At 45.1% G+C, this 13291-nt stretch overlaps 1 protein-coding gene across 6 annotated transcripts in view; it reads right to left on the reverse strand.

Moving 5' to 3' along the window:
* garnl3 (GTPase activating Rap/RanGAP domain like 3) overlaps positions 1 to 13291 on the reverse strand; it is a 569928-nt gene that overhangs the window by 15440 nt on the left and 541197 nt on the right. For all 6 annotated transcript variants that reach the window (XM_038781606.1, XM_038781608.1, XM_038781607.1 and 3 more), the window contains 2 exons: positions 5415 to 5624; positions 75 to 195 (listed from right to left, as the gene is read on the reverse strand). In XM_038781606.1, coding sequence (XP_038637534.1) covers positions 75 to 195; positions 5415 to 5624 — 331 coding nt within the window. The remainder of the gene's footprint in view (positions 1 to 74; positions 196 to 5414; positions 5625 to 13291) is intronic.

Consider the following 13291-nt stretch of genomic DNA (forward strand, 5'->3'; position numbering starts at 1 on the left):
AATGTCCTTCCCCCCCCCAGCCCCAATGCTAAAATCTCTTTCTACGAAAATCCGTAACATTGATGACTGCTTACCTGTCGCTGCTTGTTGATCTCACAGCACCTTTCCTGATCTCTTCATCCATTCCTTTCCGGGTCCATTTTTTTTGTTTTGGAGCTGTGTCAGATTTGGTTGTAGTTGATTCAGACGTCAAACCTGAAATGACAACAGGGAAAATATTCAAGCTTGGATGAGTGCACAATGCTGCCGGCTTGATGAAAACTAGAATGTAGTCGAGGCTAGTGGACTAAACTGGAAATCAATAAGGTGCCTGTTGAGCACCGTAATGGGGAGGCAGAGGCATAGTGGAATTGTCACTGGGCTAGTAAACCAGAGACCCAGAGTAATGCTCTGGGGACCCAACGCTGCAGATGGTGAAATTTGAATTCAATGAAAATCTGGAATGAAAAGTCTAATGATGATGATGAAACCATTGTCGATTGGCGTAAAAACCCATCTGGTTACTAATGTCCATTAGGGAAGGAAATCTGCCATCCTTACCCGGTATGGCCTACATGTGACTCCAGATCCAGAACGTGGTTGACTCTTAACTGACCCCTCAAGGGCAATTAGTGATGGTCTATAAATGTTGGCCCGGCTGGGTGACGCCTACGTTCCATGTACGAATAAAAAACAAACTTAAAAGAATTATACCGGATGAGAACTTCCAAATTAATAGGGCAGCACGGTAGCACAGTGGTTAGCACAATTGCTTCACAGCTCCAGGGTCCCAGGTACGATTCCCGGCTTGGATCACTGTCTGTGTGGCGTCTGCACGCCCCACGTCTGCGTGGGTTTCCTCCGGATGCTCCGATTTCCTCCCACAGTCCAAAGATGTGCAGGTTAGGTGGATTGGCCATGCACAATTGCCCTTAGTGTCCAAAGGGGTTAGGTGGGGCTACTGGGTTACGGGGATAATGGGGCTAGGGTGGAGGCGTGGGCTTAAGTAGGCTGCTCTTTCCAAGGGCCGGTGCAGACTCGATGGGCCGAATGGCCTCCTTCTGCACTGTAAATTCTATGAATAAAGGGCAAAACGCTTGCGACAATTCTGAAAATTTGGCAAACATATCATGTAATACAGATCGAGAATCCTTTATCCGAAATCCTCAAGACGAATTGCATGTTGGATTTCAAATCATTTTGGTTTTCTGATGCCGCATATAAATTTACATTAGCCTAAGCCTGGGCTAGCTACAGTCTAAAGTCAATAAAATGGTTAGAAAAGTGAAAGTGTCACTGAATAATAGGGTACGTGAAAAAGTTTATTTTTGGCACGTCCACCATAAAAATCGCAAGGTGAACAGTGCAGACAAACAATTAGACTTCCTGCACTAAAGGTCGTTGAGATATCAAAAATTGCCTTTTTTAGATGTGTTCGGTTTTCGGATTTACGAATATAGAATCATAGAATCCCTACAGCGCAGAAGGAGGCCATTCGACCCATTGGGTCTGCACCAGCCCTTGGAAAGAGCAGCCTACTTAAGCCCCAGCCTCCACCCTATCCCCGTAACCCAGTAACCCTACCTAACCTTCTGGACACTGAGGGACAATTTAGTACGGCCAATCCACCGAACCTGCACCTCTTTGGTCTGTAGGAGGAAACCGGAGCGCCCGGAGGAAGCCCACGCAGACACGGGGAGGAAGTGCAAACTCCACACAGACAGTCGGGTATCGAACCTGGGTCTCTGGAGCTGTGAGGCTGCAGTGCTAACCACTGTGCCAGCGTGCCACCTCATTTAGCATGGCCAATCCACCTAACCTGCACATTTTTGGAATATAATTTAATTTCTTTGGAATATAAAGGATGCTCCACCAGAAGTTGGCGAAATGACAGCTTCAGATGATCATACGTACAGGTGACTGAAAGTCAAGGTATATTTTGGTTTACCTGCCTTTGGCTTCAGATAGACTCTCATCTTACCTCAGCAGGTAACAGCTTAATAGAGCTAGCTAGTTAAAATTTCAATTTCGTTAAAAACAATTAAATCTGGATGCAGTGCCACTTAGGATAACTGAACCATAAACCACACCACTCTTATGAATAACAGTGCTCCAATTCAAGACCAGAATATCTTATCTTTTTAATCCGGCACATATTTTAGTTTAACCTCAGGTAAAACTGCAGACAAAGCTCATTATTTGCCTGAGTGTATCATAATTGAATATTATCCTGAAAACATAATTAAAAAGCAGAGATGTAATGGATTCAGTAACAATTTTCCCATCAACTTCTATCTCTTTCCAATAAAATATTGGCGATCTTCAGCTTGCCCAATGGATTCAGTCATTTGTAATTGAGGAATATCGAAAGTGCAAGCTCGAGATACTGGGCTGCGAACACACACCGCTGTACAACTGAGGTAAGATTGTTTATTTAATATTTGATGCTCTCACGCAAGTGTAAAAAGAAATCACAGGATCGTACAATGTTACGTGACAGATACTGGCCCTTTGGCCTGTCAGATCTGTGGCACTGTTCGTCTCTCCGAATCTAATCCCTTTCTCCTGCTTGTTCACAACCCTTTTATAATGCTCCTTTATATTAAGTAACGGTCTAATTATCTCTTAAAATAACTTACAGACTCTGGTTCCACAACAGGTAGGGGCAGAGCATTCCACAATCTAGCGAAAAAAAAAGAGGCGGCGTATCGAAGAATATGTCGAATGATCCTCACATTCTAAATTGGTGGCACCTCGTTCACTGGGTCAGAAGAGCTGGTGTTCAAGCCGAGGATTTGAGCACATAATCTGTGCTGAAAGTTCAGGGCGCTCTTGAGGGAGTGCTGCACAGTTACAAAATGTGGCTTTTTGGGTGAAAGGTTAAACTGAGGTCATGACTGCCCATTCAAGCTTCGATCCCATGGCGCTATTTGAAGAGCAGCAGGGAGTTCCCATGGTAACCGGGCAACATTTATCTGTCAATCAGTGCCAGCCAAAACAGAGTGAGTGGTCATACATCTCATTGCTGCCTGTGAGGCTTTGCTGTGTGAAACAGGCTCCTGCACCTGCCCACAAAATAACAATTACACTTAACAATAACACATTATTTAGGCAGCATGGTGGCACAGTGGTTAGTATTGCTGCCTACGGCGTTGAGGACCTGGGTTCGAATCCCGGCCCTGGGTCACTATCCATGTGGAGTTTGCACACTCTCCCCGTGTCTGCGTGGGTTTCGCCCCCACAGCCCAAAAGATGTGCAGGAAAGTTTGATTGGCCATGCTAAATGTGGAAAACATAATTGGGTTCTCTATAAAAAAAACAATAACACATTATTTATGGACATAAATTGCTTGAGGTAAATGCAAGCTCCGTTTTCATTCCATGTAAAGATAGAAGGTAAAGCAGAATTTCATAATCATTGTACAGATGATCCCAAGAGCTTTAGAATAATAGATATTTATGCCACAATTTTATAAAGACGTTATCATGTCCATGGCTTCTACCACGGCACAGTGGTTAGCACTGTTTTCTCACGGCTCCAGGGACCCGGGTTCAATTCCGGCCTCTCTCGGGTGACTGTCTGTGTGGAGTTTGCACGTTCTCCCCGTGTCTGCTTGGGTTTCCTCCGGGTGCTCCGGTTTCCCCCACAGTCCAAAAACATGCAGGTTAGGTGGATTGGCCATGCTAAACTGCCCCACAGTACAGACATGACGGATTGAATTGCCTCCATCCGTGGCGTAACAGTACTTTGATTCTGTGCTTGAGAGTTTGCTTTTATGAGCCTCCTTGAATGCCCAAAAAAGATGCAGTTAGTGGAAACTCGCAATGGTACTGAATTTGGTCAGGGGTTCGGCCAGCTTTGTGGCTGGGCCCTGCTTCCAATGCAATGTTTTTAAAAGCTAACAAAAATACTGCGGAAACCCAAATTGTGTTGAATGTAATTTGCACTTAAAGTTTCGCAATTCGTTTTGCATTGGTCTCTCCGAATTCAAGCCAGATGCACCGGCGGACCCAGAGCGTGTGAGCGGAAACTCCAGGCGAGTATGTGCAGGAACAATTAAACAAATCCTGCTGTTAAGTGATAGTTGGTGAAGGTAAAGATTCAAGTTAGTTTAATATTTTATTCCGTTTTAGGTTTAAGCCTCACACTCCAACCCTGTAGCTTGACAGGCTAATCTGCTTATTCGAAAAGCACAGCTAAGGCCAGCTGAATCAACTCGCCTTTTCAAGTGTATTATCATTTGTATTTATTTTACTCAATTTGTACCCGTGACCATTTGAGAGCAAAGAAGGAATTGTATGGCATATTATTTGATCTCTTTGCTAAGACAATGTCTAATTTCTAACTGTGTGCTTTCTCAAGAGCTGCACTCGGACCAAACCTGGGGAGAGTACGAACTGAGAGAGGGGGAAAGGAAAGGTAGACAAAAAGAGAGAGAGATCGAAGAAAGACGGGGAGAACAGAGAGGGAGGGAGGAAATAGAGGAGATTGAGGAGTGAGAGGGGTGGCAAAAATAGAGAGAGAGAGAAAGATTGAGAAGGGACAGCAAGAAGAGTGAGTGAAGGAAAGGAGAAAATAGAGAGCGTGATTGAAGAGCAACAGAGTGGCAGAAGGAGGGAGACGGAAATAGAGAAGAAAAGGAGGGAGGGAGGAAATGGAAAGAGGAGATTGAGGAGAGAAAAAGAGAGAGTGGCATGGAGAGGGAGGCAAAAATAGAAACAGGGAGAGAGAGGGATCGAGGAGTGACAGCAAGAGCGAGAGAAGGAAAAAGGGGGAGAAAATAGAGAGGAGATAGAGTGAGAGAGAGTGACAACCAGAGGAAGATAGAGACAGAGCGAAGAAAAGAAGAGGAAGCGAGGAAATAGAGATAGAGTATCAAGGAGAGAGGGAAAGAGGGGAAAAGGGAGGGCAGGAGGAAATAGAGAGAGGTCAAATGGGCAGAGCAATCGAGAGAGACAGAGGGAAAGAAAGAAACAGAGAGAGAGTGAGTGAGAGAGACGGAAACAAGGAGATAGGGAAAGACAAAATATGGATTTAAGAGGTTAACAACATTGAAAAGACACCAACATAATGTCCATTTTAATTGGGCAGAACTGGAGTGGAAACTGAAATGACTAGCCTTCACCACCTGCTAAAACCCCAGCACGTGCCATTAAGGGATCACTCACACACGCCATGTAAAGTATCAGAAAACATAATGTTGCAGTGTTTCAGAGCTGCACTGTGGCCTTGTTTGAAATCTCATTTTGAATAACACTGCTTCTAGTCTGCAGCTCCTCACCGAACAGGCTTCTCCAAAATCTGGGGAAGGTGCCTGATACCTTTCAGGCAAGATGGGAAATTCAGAGTCCGCCAAATCTAACTCATTGAGTTTCTGACTGCTTTTAGCAGAGCCGGGGAGCGGCACAGTTTGTCATTTAGGAACAACCCTTACCCAGCAATTCCTTGCGTGTTCTGCACGCAATCTCTTTGATCTCCATGCGGGAAAGTGAAAGCGAATGGGCGACTGGCATTGCTGCAACTCCGCTGGACGTAGGGGTGGTAATCACCTTGGCAACCAGAGGTGACTTCAAGGGCCGCTCGATGCTCCTTCCAACGAGGTTACTGAGAGGAATCTTATAAATGTACCTCCACTGAATTTCACCTTAAAGTACAACAATATTGTTAGCAACCGTCCATCATACTGCCTTGTACAGGGCTGGTCAATGGTGCCAGTGAATTATAAAATAAGAATGATAATTAATTATAACGGGCTACCATATCCTTGATCACCTGTACAGTAGATCCTGGTGGCGTTGTTGCAGCAACTAATACAGACTGTCATGAGTAATTGAAATGAATTGTTTACTGGCATGGTGTCATTGTTAAAATTACCTTAGTGATAAATTGTAAAATCTAAAATGAACACGTTTCTAAAAAACGATTATATCAACTTAACCAAAAAGTCTGATTCATTTTTTTTACAATAATTTTTATTCAAATTTTCCAACAACAAATTTTATCCCAATAACGAAAAGAGAAAATCAATAACCCATATCCCCAATACAAAAACAATAAATTAACAACAAGAAAGAATAATAAACATAGAACCATAAGAACAAACCCCCATAAGAACCCCATAAACCCCCCCCCCCGGGTTGCTGCTGAAATTGACCACCCTTTAATGCTCCGCCAGGAAATCAAGAAAAGGCTGCCACCGCCAGAAGAACCCTTGCACCGACCCCCTCAGGGCAAACTTGACCCTCTCCAGTTTAATGAACCCAGCCATGTCGCTGATCCAGGATTCCGGGCTCGGGGGCTATGCGTCCCTCCACTGTAACAAGATCCTGCGCCGGGCTACTAGTGACGCAAAGGCCAGAATACCGGCCTCTCTCACCTCCTGCACTCCCGGCTCCGATGCTACCCCAAAACTAGCGAGCCCCCAGCCCGGTTCCATTATCTGATTCATAATGGTAGTCGAAGCAGATTCAATATTAACATTCAAAAAGGAATTGGACAGATATTTAAACAGGGACGATTTGCAGGGCCCTAAGCAAACAGCAGGGAAGTGGGGCTAATTTGCAACTCTTTCAGAGAACTTGAAACATTTTTATTCCATTCTTAGAGTTGCAAAGCTAATGTGCAGAGTGGACAGGATTAAACCAGCTCCTTGCTTGCTCCAAACATTTTTTTAAAAATTAAATGTTAAAAGATTGTTAAATTTAAACTGAATCCAATTCATGGTCCCACAATGGAGACATACTGGGCGGGATTCTGCGGACGTGAAATCGCGCTGGATGCCGATTTGCCGCAAATTCGCAATTCTCCATCACCTCGACAGCGGTGTCAATGTCATCCAGAATACATGCACAGCACACACCATTTGCATGTCATTAGTGGGCCCGACCTGGTATTTCCGGGGCCTCCATGAAAAAAGTAAAACAATCTGGACTTTCTGTCGGTGTATGGACAGATATTTGACATCAGTATATTTTTGGCACTTATTAATTAAATAGAAAAAAATCCAGCTGCAGCAAGAAATTCGACTTTGTGGTTCTGAATCACACAGAGTCTAACATATTAATCATATCTATCCTCTGAGGTTAAAATCAATGACATTCTGAAGGGCCGGTTAGATTTTAAACATCAAGTCCCGCACGAGTTAGTTATAACTTCAAAAAGTTCCTCAGTGACATTGAAATTCCAGATAATGTAACTGTTAACAACACAGTGATTGCCAATATGCAAGAAAATGAACTTTCGCCCACTCGGAACAGGATCAGCGTCCCTGCTGCCAAACTGCAGAGAATTAAACATAATTTTGGTGAGGGCTACACCAGAAGATGGCGTGATGGAGCAATCACATTATTCCCTTATAGGCAGGAGATGTTTGCATGTGTTCACAAGCTGAGCATTATTAATCTCTGTTTTGTTAATACACTGAGCTTGAATATTTCATATCATTTCAGCGCATTGATATTCATCTTCAACATTACTCCTTATTACAGACACTCATGTCTGTTACTCGGGTTAACCACTAACACAATTTAATTTTGGTCAGTACTTATTTAAACTCTTATTGTCATCGGAGTCATGAGGCAGAGCTATTCCACGAATCACGTATTAGAGTAAGCTGTCTTTCTAACCTTAAGTAGGCTTGGGCTTGTGATCAATGTAAAAAATTGTCATATTTAATATTTAAAACCTGGGTTAAGATGCACATATATAGTATGACTGACTGCTAGAACAGTGATTAAGGTATCATAAAAGTGAGATCATCTTTGATTTGCATATGAAGTAAGTGTTCTGCTAATAGATCTTGAGAACCATTTACTTGTTTACAGATAGCTAGCTAATGGAATATTTTTCAGATTTGAAGGACCCTGGGGTGCAGATAATTTTTTTAAATATATTTTATTCAGAAATTTGTATAACAAACAAAACAAAAAAGAGCAGAAGTGAAATTGCACAGCATAATAAATATCCAACACCCACTCCCCCACCTTACTCCCTCCCCCTGTCCTGCATTCCCCCTTTTTAACCCCCTTAACCCCCCTACCCCTCAATCCTCCCTAAAGACGTCAATGAACGACTTCCATCTCGAGCGAAGCCATCAATCAACCCCCTCAAGACGAATTTGATCATCTCCAAACTCAGGAATTCCACCAAGTCACTCACCCACACCCCCGCTTTCGGCGGCTCCGAGTCCATCCACCTCCGGGCTATCAGGGAGGCAAAGGCCAAGACATCGGGCTTTCTTGCCCCCTGGACTCCCGGGTCATCCGACACCCCAAATATCGCCACCTCTGGACTCGGGGCCACCTATTCACTCCTGATACCATGGACATTATGCCCGCAAATCTCTGCCAGAACCCCTTCAGTTTCGGACTTGCATATATGATTCGTGGGCCTCCTCGCGAACCGCACACACCTGTCCTATACTTCCTGAAGAACTTATACATCCTCACCACTGTCATATGTGCCCTGTGGACTACTTTAAACTGAATAAGACTGAGCCTTGAACACAACATGGATGCACTCACCCTCCGCAGGGCCTCCCCCCATGTCTCGGCCTCAACCCCCCCCCAGCTCTTCCACCCACTTCCCTTTAATGTCTCCAATCGGGGCTTACCCCCAATCCATCAGCTCCTTGTAGACATCGGACACCTTCCCCTCCCCTACCCCCTCCCTCAACAACACCTTATCTTGCAGCCCCAAGCGTGGCAACCCGGGAAAGGAAGGGTGTAGATAATGTATGAGGAGTATTGTGTTTGTTTCTGGCTGAACAAGTCAAGGGGCATCTTGTAAGAAGAGACAAAAGAATGCCTTATGCTTTGGGTACAGATGATGTAGTTAATGGGAGGAATCAGGTCCATCTGAAGAGTCAAAGGGCCCTAGAACTCTCATCTGAACAGAGGTCCTGAAAGCTTCTCTCTCCAAAGACTCTGCACAGAGAAAAGCAAGAAAAACCCTGAGACTGTTAATTGGAAAGTTATTTCTTTGTTTCTAATGCGGTTAATTCTGTGATTAAATTAAAATTTGTTTTAACATGAAATATCCTGATTGGCCAATGTTATCACTCCTGTGGTGCCCAAGATTAAAGGGACCTTGTCCATAGATCTCTGAAGGCAGGTTAATGTGGTGGTGAAAAAGGCATATGGGTCACTCACTTTTACCAATCAGGGCATAGATTACAGAGGCAGGGAGGTCGTGATGGAGCTGTATAGAACTTGGAGTACTGCGTGCAATTCTGGTCACCACATTGTAGGAATGATGTAATTTGGGCAGCAGGGTAGCATGGTGGTTAGCATAAATGCTTCACAGCTCCAGGGTCCCAGGTTCAATTCCCGGCTGGGTCACTGTCTGTGTGGAGTCTGCACGTCCTCCCCCTGTGTGCGTGGGTTTCCTCCGGGTGCTCCGGTTTCCTCCCACAGTCCAAAGATGTGCGGGTTAGGTGGATTGGCCATGCTAAATTGCCCGTAGTGTCCTAATAAAAGTAAGGTTAAGGGGTGGTTGTTGGGTTACGGGTATAGGGTGGATACGTGGGTTTGAGTAGGGTGATCATGGCTCGGCACAACATTGAGGGCCGAAGGGCCTGTTCTGTGCTGTATTGTTCTATGTTCTATGTTCACTGAAGGACATTCACCAGGATGTTGCCGGGGATGGAACATTTAAGTTATGAAGAGAGGTTGAATAGGCTTGGGTTGTTTTCGTTGGAGCAGCGAAGACTGAGAAGCGACCTGATTGAGGTATACAAGATTATACCCGAGACAACCCGCCTGGGAGGGTGGTAGAGGCGGGTTGCCTCTCATCCTTTGCAAAGTATCTGGATGAGTACTTGGCATGCCATAACATTCAAGGCTATGGGCCAAGTGCTGGCAAGTGGGATTAGGTAGGGGGCAGGGCCTTTCTTGCGTCGGTGTAGACTCGATGGGCCGAAGGGCCTCTTCTGCACTGTAGTATTCTGTGATTCTGTGAACAGTGATTTCTAACCCACAAACACAAATACACAAAATATTTTGAATTTTTTGATGACCCAGCAGATCTGTACAAGAATTGAACAGCGCAGTCACTTCCGTCAAGAGCTGCTGCTGTGAGACGCAACCTACCGTTCAGTCGCAGCATTTTCTACAATATTGTTTAACTGCTTTTATGGGACTGTAAACGCCAAAAATGCATATTTATTTAGTGCCTTTGCCATAATAAAATGTGCTAAGGTGCTTCGTTGGAGCCCAGCGAGGGTGAGATCCAGATTTACATATTTAAGTGTGCTATTAGGCTCATTTAAATATGTCTGCGCTGGATTCTCTCGGGGTCCGGGGACTAACAGCCATGCCTGGGAGACTGCACCATGGTGGCGTCAAGAAACTCAAGAGCTAAGTTAATTTGAAGGACTGGAGGAAGCTGGCCCAGCTGTCGAAAACTCCAGAAAACATTAAAAATCCTGCAAAAAGCCAAAAGCTGTTCACAAAGTCTCCAACGATCAATCAGAATGCAACGGAGCTCCCGGCTGGGTTTAGTTCTCCCGACAGCACACCGAGCTGTGTTTTGTGGCCCTGAATATTTCCAAACCAGATAAACAAGCCATTAAAATTTAAATTGCAATCAGCAATGAAGGTCTCCACAGCTTGTACACATCCGTCTGTTTGACAGCCATCTTAAGTTCCAGATGAAATATGGTCAACACTAGAAGATCAATTAGGAGTGGAGTTCAATTTCGGAATACAATGTCTGGAGTTCCTGTCTTTTGGCCAACAGCCAACACTGACCATTGATCAGTTCACTCGGAGCTTTCGAGACAAGCAGGGCGATTTTCAGCCCACATTAGCCATCATCAATATGTGGATAGGCCGACAAGAGCGGGGGGCACATTGGATTTGGTACTGGGTAATGAACCGGGCCAAGTGTTAGATTTGTTTGTGGGAGAGCACTTTGGAGATAGTGACCACAATTCGGTGTCTTTCACTATTGCAATGGAGAGGGATAGGGCCACACGGCAGGGCAAGGTTTATAATTGGGGGAGGGGTAATTATGATGCGATTAGGCAAGAATTAGGGAGCATAAGATAGGAACAGAAACTGTCAGGGAAAGGCACAAATGAAAAGTGGAGCTTGTCCAAGGAACAAATGCTCCGTGTCCTTGATAGGCATGTCCCTGTCAGGCAGGGAGGAAATGGCCATGTGAGGGAACCATGGTTCACAAAAGAGGTTGAATGTCTTGTCAAGAGGAAAAAGGAAGAGTATGTAAGGATGAGAAAACAAGGTTCAGTTGGGTCACTTGAGGGTTACAAGATAGGAAGGAATGAGCTAAAAAAAAAAGGGCTTAGGAGAGCTAGGAGGGGGTATGAGAAGCCCTTGGTGGGTCGGATCAAGGAAAACCCCAAGGCTTTTTACTCTTCTGTAAGAAATAAAAGAATGACCAGGGTGAGGATAGGGCCGGTCAAGGACAGTTGTGGGAACTTGTGCATGGAGTCAGAAGAAATAGGAGAGGCGTTGAATGAATACTTTTCTTCAGTGTTTACAAAGGAGAGGGGCCATGTTTTTGAGGATGAGAGTGTAATACAGGCGGGTAGGTTGGAGAAGATAGATGTTCTGAGGAAGGATGTATTAGCAATTTTGAAAAACCTGAAGGTCGACAAGTCCCCTGGGCCAGATGGGATATATACAAGGATTCTTTGGGAGGCAAGGGATGAGATTGCAGAGCCTTTGACTTTGATCTTTGGGTCCTCACTGTCCACGGGGATAGTGCCAGAGGACTGGAGAGTGGTGAATGTTGTTCCTCTGTTCAAGAAAGGGAATAGGAATGACCCTGATCATTATAGGCTAGTTAGTCTTACTTCGGTGGTTGGTGAGTTAATGGAAAAGGTCCTGAAGGATAGGATTTATGACCATCTGGAAAGATGCAGCTTAATCCGGGATAGTCAACACGGATTTGTGAAGGGTAAGTCTTTCCTCACGAATTTGATTGAATTCTTTGAGGAGGTAACTAAGTGCGTAGATGAAGGTAGAGCAGTTGATGTCGTATACATGGATTTTAGTAAGGCGTTCGATAAGGTTTCCCATGGTTGGCTCATGAAGAAAGTAAGGAGGTGTGGGATAGAGCGAAATTTGGCCAATTGAATAAGTAACTGGCTATCACATAGAAGACAGAGGGTGATGGTGGATGGAAAATGTTCAGACTGGAGACCAGTTACCAGCGGTGTACCACAGGGATCATTGCTGGGTCCTCTGCTTTGTGATTTTTATCAATGACATGGAGGAGGGGGCTGAAGGGTGGGTCAGTAAATTTGCTGATGACACCAAGGTTGGTGGAGTAGTGGATGAGGTGGAGGGCTGGTGTAGGCTGCAAAGAGACATTGATAGGATGCAGAGCTGGGCCGAAAAATGGCAGATGGAGTTTAACCCTGAAAAGTGCGAGGTGATTCATTTTGGTTGGAAAAATTTGAATGCTGATTACAGGGTCAACAGCAGGGTTGAGAAATGTGGAGGAACAGACAGATCTCTGAAGGTTGACATTCAAGTGGATAGAGCCGTGAAGAAGGTTTATAGTGTGTTAGCGTTTATTAACAGGGGGCTTGAGTTTAAGAGCCGCGGGGTTATGCTGCACCTATACATGAGCACGGTAGCATGGTGGTTAGCGTCAATGCTTCACAGCTCCAGGGTCCCAGGTTCAGTTCCTGGCTGGGTCACTGTCTGTGCGGAGTCTGCACATCCTCCCCGTGTGTGCGTGGGTTTCCTCCGGGTGCTCCGGTTTCCTCCCACAGTCCAAAGATGTGCGGGTTAGGTGGATTGGCCATGCTAAATTGCCCGTAGTGTCCTAAAAAGTAAGGTTAAGGGGGGGGGTTGTTGGGTTACAGGTATAGGGTGGATACGTGGGTTTGAGTAGGGTGATCATTGCTCGGCACAACATCGAGGGCCGAAGGGCCTGTTCTGTGCTGTACTGTTATATGTTCTATGACCCTGGTGAGACCACATTTGGAGTATTGTGCGCAGTTCTGGTCGCCTCATAGGAACGATGTGGAAGCATTGGAAAGGGTGCAAAGGAGATTTACCAGGATGCTGCCTGGATTGGAGGGTAGGTCTTATGAGGAAAGGTTGCGGGAGCTAGGGCTTTTCTCTTTGGAGCGGAGGAGGATGAGAAGCGACTTAATAGAGGTTTATAAGATGATGAGGGGGATAGATAGAGTGGACGTTCAGAGACTATTTCCGCGGGTAGATGTAGCTGTTACAAGGGGTCATAACTATAAGATTCAGGGTGGGAAATATAGGCGGGATGTCCAAGGTAGGTTCTTTACTCAGAGAGTGGTTAGGGTGTGGAATGGACTGCCTGCTG

Source organism: Scyliorhinus canicula, chromosome 21, assembly GCF_902713615.1.
Source record: "Scyliorhinus canicula chromosome 21, sScyCan1.1, whole genome shotgun sequence".
In the NCBI taxonomy this organism is placed as follows: domain Eukaryota; kingdom Metazoa; phylum Chordata; class Chondrichthyes; order Carcharhiniformes; family Scyliorhinidae; genus Scyliorhinus; species Scyliorhinus canicula.